This window comes from Barbatula barbatula (genome assembly GCF_947034865.1).
Source record: "Barbatula barbatula genome assembly, chromosome: 5".
NCBI classification, from domain to species: Eukaryota; Metazoa; Chordata; class Actinopteri; order Cypriniformes; family Nemacheilidae; genus Barbatula; species Barbatula barbatula.
The window spans coordinates 8,161,322-8,178,330 of NC_136769.1; the positions used below are offsets into that span (position 1 = coordinate 8,161,322).

At 38.0% G+C, this 17,009-nt stretch overlaps 2 protein-coding genes across 5 annotated transcripts in view; both read left to right on the forward strand.

Annotated features, from left to right (window-relative positions):
• Positions 1–9,767: 9,767 nt before the first annotated feature.
• myl4 (myosin, light chain 4, alkali; atrial, embryonic) lies at positions 9,768–11,964 on the forward strand (the record flags this gene model as incomplete). The annotated part of the gene is made up of 6 exons (XM_079457410.1): positions 9,768–9,977; positions 10,754–10,781; positions 10,863–11,012; positions 11,090–11,263; positions 11,606–11,683; positions 11,936–11,964. 6 exons carry the CDS (start codon positions 9,768–9,770, stop codon positions 11,962–11,964), a joined length of 669 nt encoding a protein of 222 aa, XP_079313536.1.
• Positions 11,965–14,400: 2,436 nt separating this feature from the next.
• The window catches only part of maptb (microtubule-associated protein tau b), a 28,536-nt gene continuing 25,927 nt past the window's right edge, over positions 14,401–17,009 (forward strand). For all 4 annotated transcript variants that reach the window (XM_079457646.1, XM_079457647.1, XM_079457648.1 and 1 more), the window contains exon 1: positions 14,401–14,483. The gene's annotated coding sequence lies outside the window, so the exon portion shown is untranslated. The remainder of the gene's footprint in view (positions 14,484–17,009) is intronic.

Here is a 17,009-nt window from a genome sequence, read left to right on the forward strand (position 1 = left end):
CTGGGTTTATTTTTTATGAATGTTGAACGCAATGCAGAATCAAACAGCAACGATTTACAAACAGCTATTGTATCTTCTATTTTGCCTTTCTCAAAAAGTCATATCTCACCTCTCCCTCAACACACTTCAACACGCTGATGCTACACAATCTCTACTCATCCACAACCTGTGTGATGGGAATAAAATAATGGATCTAAATGCTCCCGATATATTCGTTGAGTTATAGCCTGTTTCTCAAAATTTCTTAAACATTGGAAGATGGAATGTAAAACTATTTTTAGGTTAACTTTGTGTCAGACAGGTTCTATAGATAAAGCTGTCTTTCCACATATTGCATTTGACACAACCACCATATTTAGCTTTTTCTGCTGATCTGAGATCAGAGTGTTTTTCTTTTATATTTTAAACAACAGATATTCAATTCAAACACAGCATTCAAAAAATGACTAAATGTCTGGAACATGAAATTTTCAATATCAAGCCTGATCAAGAACAAAATTTCACATTTACTAAATGTACCTTAGAAATGAACCTCTTTTTTTTAAATGCCCCAGAACTGTTTGCTTTCCTACTTCTTTAAAATATCTTCTTTTGTGTTCAGCAAAACAAAGGAAATAAAAAATTATTGTTTCGTAACTGTGTAGCCAATGGTGGCCAAAAACTGTTTGGTGACAAGCATTCTTCCAAACATCTTTCTGTGTGTTCTTCAGAACAAAGACATTTATAGAGATTTAGAATAACTTGAGGTTAAGTAAATAAAGACAGAATTTTTGGGTGAACTGTTCCTTTAAATAGAAATATATGTTGGAGACTTCATAATTTCTACTTGTCTCTTTAGAAATGTTATCAGGGTTAAACATTCAAACACCTCAATGGCTTATCATTCTGTTCAACTCCAATTTCAGTGTTGGAGTCCAAGCAAGACCTCACCCATCGAGCCAAGAACTCGATCAACCCAAAAGATCTGTCCTGAGCACAGATCACTTTACATCCAGTGCTCGTCCTGTCTACAGCACACTCACAACTTGATTTTCTAATGATGAAAATGATAAATCATCGGTTACACACATATACATGCACACAAACACACACACAATTGCTGTAAATACAGTGTACCTGTCTATGAACACTTTCATGTAGTGTACATCTAAATATACAGTAGAAGTCTGCGATTTAAGATAAGAAATTATTATGTAAATGAAAAAGAAATGGTGTGGGAATGTAAAAAACAAAAACATTTAGCTGTAAAACCAAATAAATGTAGATGAGCGTCCACAGTGTCAGCACGGGCGCACACCTTCTCTAAGACGCACACATCTCTGAGCACATGATCCGAAGCTTCCAAGTAAGAAATGTATACCATTAATGCAGCTGTATTAAGTAATCACGGTATAGATTTTCAGCGCTGAAGGGCAACGGAAGACGCGATGATCTGCCTAGTGCGGCGCATGAGTCAGACAGGCAAACAAATTCAATCCAGTGGTGAGAAACTTCGTCACCCCTTAGTGTCAAGATGTATAACCCTGACATACTTCAGTGCTTCCAAATCAAGATGAACAGGAACAAAAGTTCTGGACATATTGTAAATGTCACAGTCTAGCTATCACCAGAAGGAAAATGGAGGGGAGGGGGAATGTTTTAAAACAAAAAAGCTGTTCTCATGTACAACTAAGCTTGACATGATCTTGACCCAAACCCTTGACCAACACCGAAAAAAAAGAAAAACCACCCTAGACCGGCACGACTTTGTACTATAGCGAATTTCAAAGCTTTTCACAAAAATTAAACTGGTGTCCTTAAGGAACTTTTGATCTCCGGATCAACTGTGAGGTCTAGGGAGCAGTCTGACAGTTTGTGAGGAGCGCAGGCGTCACGTCTGCAAGCCAGGGTCTGGACTTAAATGGAGATTGATCTGCTGAGCAGTATTAATACGAGACAGACACCAACATGATCTGTGTGTCTAATGAAGGCCCGCGGGACAGGGGGGTGACTTGGCCCCCTGAGGCTCTCTTACATTTGGTACGGGCCTGGCAGGATGACGCAAGCTTCGATGGGACCTGGCAAAAAGAAGCAGGGAGTAGATGATGTGGGAACGGGGTTTCAAAAGCGTGCATTTGATCCTATCAGTTCTCAGAGTGGATGAAGCCATCCACTTCTGAAACACAGTCCAAACCTCGCATGCCAGAGAGCAGGTGATAGATTTAGCAGTAGAGTTGACACTTGAATTTATGTAGCTGATGCCAGGGTCACTGCTCAAATTTACACGTTCCTGGATGAAGTTTTACGGGTTGGTCTTCCGGCCCCAACAAATCAAGTACAGTGGTAAAGTTTCTGCAAAGCTGTAGTTAAATTCTTTATATAATGCGTAAAACTTTATGGGAGTATCCACCTATAGATGTTTAGGTGGTTGACATTGATCTGTTTACACTGATACACTAAAGGCATATACAGACATTTACGCTTGCCCACACGCACGTACACACATACTGTACATTAGACCATCTGAGTTGAGCAAGTCTGTAAACAGAGTCCAAAGAGCCGGATGTCTCTGGAGGTGAATATCTCGACTGAGAGATGGAAGTGGAGACAGAATGCCGGCTCTAATGGCCAGATCAAAAGGAACTCCCCCAACTCAGTTATACATGGAGATCCTGTAGCAAGATGAAACAGCATTAGCCATGAAGTGGAAATCTTGTTTGAGAGAGAGAGAGATATATAAGTTGTAAATGATAATCTCACTTCTCTCAGTATTCTTGGTGTGTCGATTAAAACATATGCACTGAGCATCTTTGGTTCAGTTCCGGTCTATTGAGTTACATTTGGTTGAGTTGGATTACATTCAGAAAAAGAAGACAAGAGAGGAGTTGTCTTTTTTCATCAAACTAACCAATCTGCATGGAATACCATATTTGTCATATAAATATAGCCAATATAATTCTGATTTACTTTGATTTCTGAGATATTGCAACAAAACATGATTCATAAAACACATACTCCCGGTTTTAAACCCTGATCGGATGAGCTACATTCAGAGCTGTTGTAAAACACACCAGTGAGCGCACATCAAATGAATTCTATATTAACGCACCTAGTTGCTTGGCAACAGTAAACAGCTTAAACTCTTGTTGCACTGCCAACAGCATCCTGTAACCGTAGTAAAATTACTGTAACACATGGCCTGCAACTTTACTTTTTTCCAGAGGAAAAACATTAAGAGCATTAAATCAATGTATTTCTTTCAATATACTGTTGATGTTGTTGTTTTATTATTAAAATAAAAAAATTGAATGTTTAGATTTATTATTTTTGCAACAAACAGATTTCTAATCGTACCAAGAGTTGGATGAGCACATATCTCAACTCGCCTGATCTTCCAGGGCAACAAATCAAGATATCTAAACAATAAAAAGTATAAAAAAGTGCTTGTCAAAAGTACAGTGTTTCCTGAAAAACAGCACATTTGAACATCCGAGGATTTGGAAGGACAGCAAAGATTTTAAGATTTTCTTTGGAGACTGACAACAAAACTCTGTCTTTCATCAGTGCCCCACACTTCCACTCTGCAGCACAAGAGCTGAACCCAATGAGCCTTGACCATATAACAGCTTCCTCTATCATCTCTGATATAATAATGCCTTCATATGGACCTGCATATAGTCTCTTGTTCGTGACTGATCGCTCTCAGCATCATTGTTCAAGACACGGCCAACACCCCCCAGGTTCACATGGCATGCTTTGTGGCATGCTACTTATGAGCATCTGACATATGACTGCTTTTAACTTCGCTTGGAGCTGAACCTGAAAGATGTGCTTGAATAGCCAATGTCTGAACTAAAGAAACAAAAGAACCAAAGAAGAAACTCAAAACAGCATCATTTTTAGGCTTCCTTCTTTAGGCCAGGTTTGGCATGAACAAAAGATATTGTGCATTTAATAATGTTGTGGGCTTTGTAAATTCATATTGTAAATTCTTTTGCAACACCTACTAATCCGGAAATAAATTTATATTTGCATACTTTCCAAAAAATGCTGATTCTTGCAAATGTAAAGAAAAAAAGTAGCCAACACTAACTTCTTCTGTAAGCAGTATCTTGAAGATCAAGAAATACGCAGCTGAATGGTACAGATTTAGGTGTGTAGCATTCAGAGAGACTGTTCGTATATCGTGACCAATGTAATAAATGACTAAAAGTACATCTATTAAAGATAAAACATTGTTTAACTCAGTCAGTTTTAACTTTAATGTCTAAACATTTTTGACTCTTTCACTGCCCCGTTTTATTCATCACAACCAACAAAAAGGTTCAGTAATTAAACTAAAAAAAGGTTTGTTAGGCTACTCTAGTTACAAAGTTACAAGCCAAACCCCATAACAGAAATATAATGTAATGACAAGACAAAACTATAGCATATTTCACAGGTATTAGTAATATCAACAAGCAATATGAACATCATGACATTTTCTAGCCATACATTTTAATAAAACTAAGAAGAATATTTGTCTCTCCTTATTCAACTGCTTATTTCGGTGTCTTTTAAGGGTACGTAGACAACTAGATTATATGAAGTTCAAAGACATGTGCCAAGCTCAATAAACCCAGGAACACTACACAAACCCAACTAAAGCTGTTACCAGTAGAAGACCAGCAGTTCAGTGATTTTTTTTACCTTGTTCAGCAGGAAAACCGCGTTCCTTTATTTCAGATCCGAAGGTTAGTGTTGTTGAATCCACTCCGAAACTTTAGTCTCGTCCGGGAGAAAGTCCAGGCTCCGGGGCAGCTGTCGCTTACGCACGGGTGTCTTGTATGAAACCTGAGAAACGTCTCAGGTACGACCATAACTTCGCTTTAAACTTGTGACACGGCCAAAATCTCCAAACTCTCACGCGTCCTCGGAGATTGAAATCGGGTTATGAATTCAATACATGATACTGTGCGACTAAAGGCGGTATAATGTTTATGGATAATGACAGATTTTTCCCAATCGTGCCGAAAGAAGCCTGATGATCAGACGTTAACAATGACTAAATATCCACGTAAATGCAACAAAATAATCTATAGTGGTTTATTTGGGTATGCTAGTTATAGTTAAATAATTAAATTTATTTAAAATAAATTTGTATTGAATTTGTTTGCTGCTCTAGAGAGAGAACAAGGCCTTATGTGCCCTATTTGCAACCTTCGTCTCTGTGACCTTGCATTGTGTGTTTATTATTTTTAACACAGGTTAATCGATACACCCTAAAATATAGAAATTCCCATAAATTATTGTTTTATTGAGAGGAGCCTGCGGTGATGGAGCAGATGCGCACGAACAGATGCCCGTTCCCTTGCGCGTCTTTACCAAATGGAGACGTGCTCTGTGCGCACGCTGGAGACGACGCGGGGTAGATGTGATACCCTTTTGAAGGTAATCTAGGTTACTGTCTGAAATGGTGTGAATTAATGTCCTCTGGTGGAGCATGACAGGAGCCAACTCACTGATGTCGGCATGGCGCACTAGTTTTACGCACGACACGTTCACTTAACAGGTTTTATACCCACACACATCGGGCTATACTTTACATTTGAGGTTATTCTTGAGGACATATACAGGCCATACATTTGTCTTATAGCGTGAAAAAGGTCGCGTTGTTTCTTTGCGCCAATTGCCTCAAGTGTAACAGACACAAAGCACATTTTCTATGTATCGCACTGGGTCATGTTTTCTGGGCATCTGGGAATGAAAACAGGAAATACAGTAAATAGTGTGTATTGATGCGAATGACAAGACCCCCTATGAATTTGTTCTCGTGTGTGTGTTTTTGTGGTAGATTTTGGAAGAGGATATAAATCTAAAGCCGATGAGGTTAAATGGCTTTTGCCGAGTATGCGTCATGCAGACAAGACTTATTATTCAGGGTAAATGTTCAGGAATGTACTAGGGACACCAGATAGTCTGCGACATGATGTATTGCCATTCAGAATTATTCAATATTACTAGGTCGACAAGTCAGTATTGCGAATTATGGTGTATCATGGCAAACGATGAGGGATATCTTGAAACCGTGTGAATGGTAATTCTTTTTAGGGGACTGTAATTGGAAAACTGGTTTAAATGTTTATGATTATTTGGTATTCTTGACTGACACACTTGAACTTCCCTCCCTGCCAAGACACCTGTCTCGACACCTGTCGTTTGGTCTTATACAGGCTTCACAATAGCACTACCTGGTGGTCATTAATAGAACATCCTTTGCCGAAAACTTGATTGTTTTGTGACAGTAAGATTACACAAACTGGATTTAAAAGTGTAGAATTGTTTTATTAAGAAACAAAACATCTAGTTATGTGAGGAAATACACTACAAAATCCGGAAGGACCCTTACAGTTGCAGCATCTTAAAGTATCGGCTTGCTAACCTGAAAACACTACGCACGAACTGTCTAGACATTAATCTATTACAGTTAAAATAGGTACTAAATGGCTCTCTTCTCTCAGGCATCTGGACAATATCTGCAGCTGTGTTAAACCCCTCCCACAAAGTTTGACATGGAACCACTACAGACATTTCAAATTTTTACTCATTGAAAACTTTTGACATGGTTGATGTATGTTAACATTACAGATTCTAAAACTCGATTTTTGGATCATAAAACAAAAAAGCCCCCATAAAAATTCTATAAAATAATAATAATTATTATCATTATTTACTATTTTGATAATAAATCTGATAAATTGTGTATTATTTAACAGATACCTAGATGTACCAACTAGCTCTGTCAGTAAACCACAGTCCTAGACTTTATGCCACAATTTCCTTCACTTCAAAAAAAGTCTAAAAGAAAAAAGATGACAGATATAAATGAATGTTTGATTTTCTTCTGAATTAAATTATTAAATTAGTTTTGTTTATATTTTATTATTCCTTCTTTCATAGAGATGAAATTGACCATTGTAACAGACCTTCATGAAAAGATTGGTTATCGCTGCAGTTCATATTCAATGCTTTTGTTAGAAAGTGCTTGCTTACCACATCACTCCAGTTCTCAAGTCTATACAATGGCTTTCAGTCACATATAAAACTGATTATGAAGTGCTGTTATTTAATTAGAAATCACTCAGTGTCTTCGGTCTTAAATACATTGCAGATAATGCTTGTAGAATATAAACCTTATTGACGTCTTGCTATGATCTGCTGGGACTCATTCCAAACATGGTGAGATTATTTGCCACCAGCAGATGACTGAAACAAGCTTTATTTGGAATGTTACCTGACATTATTTTATTTCCGTTTGTATACTTCTAGTATTTGCGCATAAATATGTTTTTATTATGCATGGGCAAAACAATAGCAAATAACTGTAATAGTTAATTGTTGTTATTTTTACAACGTAAAATGCAGAGTTCACATTCAGAGCGATTTTATATTTAATCTTTTCTCTACTGGAACAAGCAACACAGATGTTTTAGCAGATCACATTACTAGTGAATACTGCCCTCATGTGGAGCACAGACTATAATACAGTACAAAAAACAGGATACTTCAAGGTTGGTTTCAGACAGACACTATCATATGTCTGCCAATGATGAGATGGATCTTTGATCCAGAGTGTTCTACAGTAATTATCACTAAAAGTAAATGTTTAAGTTATTTATATTTCTCCATTGTATTGTATTGTATTAATATGCTGTGTTGTTTAAAACTCATGAATGGGTCAAGAAGGACAAACCCAATGGGTTACAATTGCCTAGAAAATGTCCATATTTGTCCTAATCATGTGTTGAAACCATCGAAATTTTTATCCGACCACATAAGCGTATTGTTAATTTACAACTCAATGGTTGGCTTTTCCCCTTTTTGACCAGACCATGAATTTAAAACAATCCAGCATATTCTATTCTATTCTATTCTATTTTATTCTATTCTATTCCAATAATTGAATGACTGAAAGATGACTAATAAAGGAAGCTGTGGACTTCAGTTAAGTCACTCGTCGAGTAATTCCTCTACATTGATTCTTATAGACAACAATAGTACACTAAGCAGGCTTACTCATCTGACAATACTTAGTATAGTGTACTGTTTATAGAAGTCAATTTGTCATATAAACAACAGGCTGAGTCATATAAGCTTCTCAACACTACACACTCTTAAACAGCATAACTACATACCTACATGTTGAAAACACTTCTGTCCTCCTGGACTGTCAGAGGGACTTCATGTGGGTTTAACAACATGAAAGAAGACACCCCCAGCCGCCCTCCATCTCTGGGTCTGGGTGAAGAGCAGCATCGCACAGATGAAGACCTGCGAAGAGGAGATGAAAGCAAAGCGAGAGCAGGAGATGCCATACTCGATCAAAGCCACAGGCTCGAATGCACAGCATCTACACTGGATGTGGAAAGATATAGCATGAGTTATAGGAGACCACATGCTTCTGCTGTCTTAAGTGATTCACTAAGGGCTTCTGGGATTTGCACCAGAGCTGAAAGCATGGAAGGGAAATGTATCCTAGAATTAAAGCCATTAATGTGGGAGGTGAGACAGATTTTTAGTGGATTTTTAGTTCTGTGGGGCTCATATTGAATTTTCTTCCGTCTGGATCTCAGTCCTGTTGTCTGTAGGAAATTATCGTTCATTTTTATTTCTTTTTTAAAAGGAAAATTCAGCCCAAAAATAACTGTTTGGTTACAAGCATTCTTCCAAATATCTTCCTCTGTGTTCCCCAGAACAAAGACATTTCATACATATACTTGAGAGTACTCGTGATGACAGAATGTTCATTTTTGGGTGAACTGTCCCTTAAAACAGGCTCTTGTCATTGTATGCTTTCACTGAGCAAGACCATTCTATAACATATCTCCTTAAGTGCTCTGTAGACCACGAAGAGTTGCGTTTGGATCAGTAAATAAAGATCGATTTGTCCTTTTGGAGTGAATTAAATGCTTCTCATTTTTAATACAAAAAACACACAATATAATTGAGTCAGCAATCTTATATTTTATTCCAGACAGCTGAACGATACTGTACCGAATATATAAAAACATCTTCCTTTGAAATACACAACACAACAATGGCCGTACTAACAGTCTCAACAAAAGCAGTTCCCACATCCCAGATATAGATTATTCCAGAGGAACCTGAGATGCTTTTTTCCTTCTATCTGGCGTAGAGAGCTTCTATTGGCAGGGAGAACAGGTGGACGCTTCTCCACTCGATAAACTGTTGTTACTGAGCGGCTACATCAGGCGCCTGGATGACAGACATCAAGGCTTCACAATGCAAGAATGGGCTTCTGTTGCTGCACAGAGCGAAATAAGACAAAGGGTGTTTATCCGTCCTTCTTATCCCCAGAACAATGAAACTCCTAGAGAAATGTCTGTTTGATGGGGCGCAAGACAAATATAAGCTGATTAGCTGTATCAGTACAGAATTTCTTCCGTTCTTATTTTAATCTTATTTTGAAATAGCATGTGCTAAAATACTTCCATATTCCTGTTTTAATATGCAGAGACAACAAGATCATAAGCTCACGTCCCTGCACCAAACCTCAAAAGCTGTCAAGATTCATCACAGACAAGACTAAATCTAGACTATATATAGACTATATCAAGGCCTGAGAGAGCAATTACAAATGATGATTATAGACTGAGCAGTCATGAAAGCAGCATTATGTTAACCAGCTAATTCTGTAATGCCCGGTATGGCTCGTAAAGTCTCATCCCTCAATGCCGTATCTTCCCGTCCTTTTATGGAGAACGGTAATGGACTGGCCCTTCCCTCTAATGCAGTTGGGGAGCTTTGAGAAGAGTATAAAAGATCTCAAAGATCGTTCTCATTCCGTCTCTCATCTCACAATTGTATGTCCTGACCTTCATCGCTGCTGCGGAATGGCGCCCAAAAAGCAAGAAGCAAAAAAAGAGACGGCCAAGCTAGTGCCTCCTCCCGAGCCGGAGAAACCCAAAGTGCCCGACTTTGACCCGAAGAGCATTGCGGTAAGTTTGTGTGTGATTTGTTCTGTATAACGTTGGGTGGAAACATTTGTTTTTAGTGACCCTGGCTTTGCTTTAGTCATTGGACTTATTATAAAAAGATGCTGGATAGCACTATTGGTCTATTTATTTATGAAAAAATAAAAATAAAAATGTTTTTAAATAGCAACATTTTCATTTCCATTGTTTTTCTTTTAAATCTAGTGTATTTTGCTACGAACGGTACGTCCTGTTTAATAAATGTAATAAAGTCAATAACATTTGGCCTCAAAACGGTTTCACACACACAAACTTGGGTTTTAAAAGCCCCTCCTCAGCTGAACCTCTTGTTGCAGGCATATTCCTATTGATCGGAGACCACTTTTACTAATTTAATTTACCTGATGGTCAGAGGTGGGGTTTGGATGATGGAAGTTTAATGAGACCAGTATGAAAGTGCCTCCATATACCCATGCAACTATCCGGCCGCGGGGTCCCATATCAAAGCTTAACATTGTCATATTGTTGTCTGAGCCTTTCTTTCTCTCAGGGACGGTATGGATGAGGTTTCATTGTATTGCCTCTGGTCTTCAAACAGGTGTCTGTTATTCTTAGTCTCTATAATGAGCATGGGTCACTTCTGACCTCTCCAACAACCTCCGGAACGTTTCTCCAGAGCATTATTAACATCTGTATGTCTGCCGAGTGGAGAGTGAGCAGTTGGCATATGCCTGTTCAGCTTGGATGATCTAGTATTTCCATTGTGAGTTGGTTGCTTAAAGCTTTATATTTTTTTTTAGATCGAGTTTACAGCCGAACAGATTGAAGGTAAACATCTGTTAAATCGAAAAGACCTACTTTGAAAATGTCAATGCTTCTTCCAATACGATGTTTGGTTCATCCTTACAGAATTTAAAGAGGCCTTCATGCTTTTCGACAGAACACCCACTGGGGAAATGAAGATCACGTACATGCAGTGTGGTGATGCAATGAGAGCGTTGGGTCAGAACCCAACCAACGCGGAAGTCATCAATGTACTGGGCAAACCCAAACCTGATGGTAAGCGTAAACTGTTGCAAGGCATTGCATTCTTTCGAGTTAAGTGTTTGTAAAATGTATTTTTATCCTCACTTTAGAAATGAACACTAAACTGATCGACTTTGAGACTTTCCTGCCAATGTTTCAACACGTGTCTGAGTCTAAAGATCGGGGCTCGTTCGAGGATTTTGTTGAGGGGCTGCGAGTGTTTGACAAGGAGGGCAACGGCACCATAATGGGAGCAGAAATTCGCCACGTACTGGCGACTTTGGGTAAATAAAACATGGCTAGTTTGAATCCTTCTACTAAGACTAAACGGACAGTTCGCCCAAGAATGAAAATTATTTCATAATCTCCCTCATGATTTTCCAAACCTGTGTGACTATCTTTCTTCTGCAACGTCGATGACCCAACAACATTGGAGCCAATAGACTTCCATTATATATGGAAACGACACCACAGAGAAATATCTTCTTTTGAATGGCACGGAAGAAAGAGTCATTTACGGGTTTTGAACAACACGAGGGTGAATAAATTATGATAAAAAATGTTCATCCTTTGGTGAAGTATCACTTTAAGGCAAGCAGAAGATCTCACATGTCGTTGTGCTGCAGGTGAGAAGATGAACGAATCAGAAGTAGAACAACTGATGTCAGGACAGGAAGATGGAAATGGTTGTGTCAACTATGAAGGTGAACATTTTACAAACTTTTGAGACATCAAGAGGACACTAGATATCATGTTTATAAACACATGTATAGAATGACAATACAGTAAATGATGTGTTTTTGATTAGTGTTATAGAGTAAACTAAAGTGCATCACTTTACATAAATGTAATAAGTGATATGATTGTGAACATCTAAACAATTATGTATTTCTATTTGACCTATTCTTTGCTCAAGCGGGTGGAAAATTTTGAACCTTCATCCTTTTCTTCCACAGCTTTTGTTAAACACATCATGGCTGGTTAAACAAAAGAGGTCAGTTGCAGGTATTAAAGAACACCAACGCATGACTTGAATTATTATGTTATTACAACACATCGACGATATTAAACATCTAAAATATTTTTTCTCCTATAAAATTAATATCATTTGAATGATCATCTGATAATTTTCTCTTTCAGGCCCAAATGTGACAGACCTCAGGGGTTAACAGCAGACTCTCTGTAAACGTTTCTGTTCTTTTCAAATAAGCTATTTTAGAATAAATACATTTACGTCCATTCATTTGTTTGTATATTTCAGAAAGTGCTTTAAACATTACAAATGATTTTACATAAAAAGTTTGATCAAGCTGTAAGAAAAAACTATAATAATAAAAGAAACATCTATTTTACGTCTTTGTTGTCCGATTGGTCTCAAAAATAAAGATTTGTCTGTTTTAGAGCCACACAGTGGCAGTACCAAGTCAGACATCTTTGAATTTGCAGACGTCCTGACCAAAGGGATTAGCCAATATATTACTGCTTTTTGATCCAACCAAAATGTTCATATTGATACTCAGATCCTTTCATTCTTAGCCTTGTCAATAAACAGACTTTGGTTGGTGGCTATTCAGTTTGCTGTATAATTTTATATTAGATAACTTTAGAAAATCGTTTTGGATCACTTACTCACAATGAATATCTTAACACCACGTGTTATATAGTAACTTAGATCGCAGCATAATCTTTTCACATAATTCTTATCATATACCTATAAAATTGACAAATGAAAACACTTTTAATCTTTCATAAGGCAACCAACAGGAGATGCATAAAAGTAGTAAGAAAAATGTATTTTAAAATTTCATTGGGATGGTTCAACCAAAAATGAAACTTATTTCATACTCACAGTCATCTCATTCCAAACCTGCATGACTTTCCATCTTCTGCAGAACAAACAAAAAGTTTAAAAACTTTCCATGGACACAAAAGACTTTTCACAAAATATCTTCTTTTGCGTTTTACAGACGGAAGATTCATATAGGTTTTAAAACCTGCGTATTAGGCAAGCCCTTAAATTGGTAAGGCTAAGGCGCCATCTAACGGTCAGAATAAAAACTGCAGCTGCAATGATACCACTGTAAATGATCCTGTTGTTTAGAATACAGTAAGATTATTTGAAACTTGAAAGGTTGACAGATCAAAACTATTGATACAAAAAGAGGTTTTTAATTATTAATGGTAATACGGGTCAATGCAACAGACATTAACGGCCATTAGCCTGTTTACTTTCTGCCTCTTTCAAACAAACAAACACACAAACAAACACACACGCACATACACGTTATCAGAATCTAAAAATGCCTACTCATTCACAAGCGGGCTGGTTGCTAAGCAACTCCCCTCCAAGCCCAACCTCACCCAAGAACTCAGTTGGCTTTCGGAGTGCTAAAGAGCACATCACACATCTGACGAGCAAAAGGATGTGGACAACTCCAAATAACAGCATCAACCCTTTTTACAGTATTTTGAAATATTTCATTATTTGTGGAGCCAAGTGAAGGATTCAAATTTTTGGAGACAAAGATTATCCAGGTCAAGGACTCTGCTTGGTATGTACCCTGCAGAATATTGCTGAATTTTGGAAGCAGGCAGGGTGAGGTGTGTATGTGCTTGTATGTATGATTCTTTAAGGTAAGGCACTGTCTTAAAGACAGTAAAACCATATACAGCTCAATTCTAATTCTTTACTCTTACCCTTCTTAAATAGATATGTTGCGAAACTATAAAAAGTGTACAATTTGCATTTGTATTGTTTTGATTTTGATTTTGCTCTGCCAATTTATCGTTAAATGTCACACAATACAACACTTAAACTTTAGAGATGAGAACGACTGGCTACCCAGAGTTATGAACCTTTCCCAAGGATGAAAAGAGAAACATTATGAAATGCAACATAGGTAGCCCTGCACCTTACATACAACAATTTGATTTTAAAGTAAGTTGAGTTGCGAACTAAACTGCTGTAAATATATTTGTACTGTGCCTTAAATACAAACATTAATATCTTTGCAAACATTTCTAAAGAGTTTTGCCCAAGAGTGGGGCCATTAGACATTCTGATTGTGCAAAAATGTTATTGATTTTTATAGTGTTTTAGTAACATATCACAGTTCATTGCATGCATAATTAAAAATAATACAAATAAGAAGTATGTATTTTTTATTTTTAATGGTTAACAATGGATATTTTGAGGGCCCCAGGAAAATCTGTGTGCACGGTATGGTACATAGCAATGGCTTGTTTTTATTTAGAATTATATTTAATATCATCTGAGATTAATCAATTTACACTACAATGAATATATATGAAGGATATGAACCATGGGTTTGAAAATTGTAGAGATGACCTGGTTGTCAGTTCAGCATTGTCTGGGTTTCTGGTTCATTCCTCTTGCTCTTTAGCGCCCTCTTCCCTCTTCAGAACGGAACTGCGCGCCCTGACAGCAGGGTTTGCTCACTGGCTGACTGCTGCAGTTGGACAGACAATAACTGTGCCACAAAGGTAAGTGAAAGCGGTTTACGATCTCTAAATGTCATTCATATGTGATTGATCTTTAGTAACGCAATAAGACGTGTTGAAAAGCCTTACCGCGCTATATTTCACGCTTATCTGCAATGAGCGCTCTTGTTCTTAGGATGTTGCAAATCCGATGATGGGTGTGTGACTTGGACATAACGGGCCTGGAATTATAACAAAGGGAGAGAAATATCAATAAATGCAATGCTAATGTCATTTCATCGATAGTAAACCGATAAAAAATGCAAATGAATTTTTTCGTTTTTTTTGTTTCGCATCTATTCGTGGGGGTTGTGCACAATAGTCTCCGTTCACTTTCATTAAATAATATGAAACAAATATTTAAAGGGATGGTTTTTATTTTGTCGGAGATTTAAAGATAGAAGAAATCTCAGTAGATACGTTGAGCTTTTCACGCGAGCTCGGTTTGTCAGCAGCGATGCTGTGACGCCGATGAACGCTGCGTAATGTGCTTTACGCAGGTGCGTTATAGTCAATGGCGATAAAAGAACGAGAAAACGGTGCAGGTATTTTCAGTGGGTAGTTGTGTGGTCATAACCAATGACAAATCGACAATCTAGGTATTTGTGCTGCTTTTAATCGCGGACCGACTCGTCGTGTGGCTGATCCGCAAGGTGGCTTTGCTCTCCGGTGTAACGCGATTTTCGGAGCTTGCTGTCTGTTGAAATGGTGCTGATGTTGCATGTGGATCTTCATGTAACGCTCCCACGGTTACGCACATCTCCACATGATGTGCCCGATTCCTCGCGTATTCTCCAACCGTGTCATTTCACGTTGATTTAAATACATGTTTAAAAGAGCCCGACTAAATTGGGTTCGTTTTTAAATGCTAGAACACCATTTGTTTATGGCGCTGAGTCTTGTAACATCACAGGGCGCTTTGTCTCTAAAACGCGATCTGCAATGGGAGTCTCTTGGTCGGATCTCTATTTTCTCCATATTAGGCCTCTACAAAGACAAAAGAGGCAACAATCCGGAACCTCAACGTTGTTTGCATGTCTATCGTTCTGGTTTTTATGTCGTTGCTTGCAATCGAAGCATAAAATATGCCGTTTTCAAATTATTATCGTTTGTGTGATGATGCACAGATTCCTCGATAGACTTTATTCTGCATTTCTCAAGGCAGCCGGACACACCTTGCTCCCCCTCCCTCCCCGTCTCTCTCTCTCTCTCTCTCTCTCTCTCTCTCTCTCTCTCTCTCTCTCTCTCTCTCTCTCTCTCTCTCGCTATCCCTCTCATCACGGCTGTTGCGCTCGGTCACACTTATCATCTCGCCATCCTATTGTTCGCTTTGTAAGTATTATAATCTTTTTGATAATACACATTGTAAATGGGAAAATCTTGAATGCAACATTTGAAACGGGGGGATGAAAGCGGTGCGCCCGCATCATTCTTTCACTTCCTCCCCCACGCCTATCTCTGGCTGAACATGCCGCCTGCTCGAGCTAAACTGCTGTCGCTTAAACCGTATAAAGATGACGACATGGAATACGGGTTTTTTGCGTGCATATTTGTGAGCATTAATCTTTATTTATTGGATTTGTGTATTTGAAATGGTCGATATTTTGAATCTGTATCAATGTATAGGCCAGAAGTGTACTATCAATATGTAGAGAGAGTAGCCTCGGCGTTTGTTTACTAGACACGTGTAAAATCCTCACTTCTGCCCAAAGCGACTTACAGAAAGAATTCAGGGAGAATTCGGGGAGTTTAGGATAACATTATTAAAACATAGTGAAGGTGAGATAAATAAATAAAACAGACAAATTCAAAATATTATCAAGTAGTTCTAGTGCATTAAGAAGTCAAAGGGTTCATTTAAAACATTTTCAATTTTGTCTTCAAGTATCTCAAAAAGACTGTAAAGAAATCACACAAAAATAGGGGTGTGACAAATTGAAACATGAATTATAACAGTATGCAGTGAAAGCAGTCTGCATGTATCAGACTATAATATCTCAAAGGGAAAAATGTTCCCCATAAAGAAAAGAGCATTTACGTTCACTTTGATTCGGAAAAGCCAGAATTTAGCCATTATTACCAATCATATCTGAGGAACTTCCAATGATGTAATATACATTTACATTAACCGGAACTCAACAAGCACAATGAACCAGATAAAAAATCTTCGTGCAACTTGAAGAGAGTGAGTCAGTGTCTCTCTGCTCTGGTAGACCAGATCCCATGCAGAGTGGTTACAGTCCTTAACTCACTGATGCACCATGGCAACAGATGACTAACTTCCTGTGTGCAATGGCTCGGGATCACAAAAATCGTTCATGTACACACACACTAGAATTGACCTCTCATAGGCACAATGATTTTCACACTATCATCACAAACCCGTCGACAGTATTTAATATTAACTGTCCCTTAAAGCAGTGGTTCTCAAACTGGGGACCCCAAGATGGATCCAGGAGGGCCACAGATCCTGTGGAGTTTTATGAAATATAGATATTTATCATAAATGTTATGTTATCAAACCAGAAG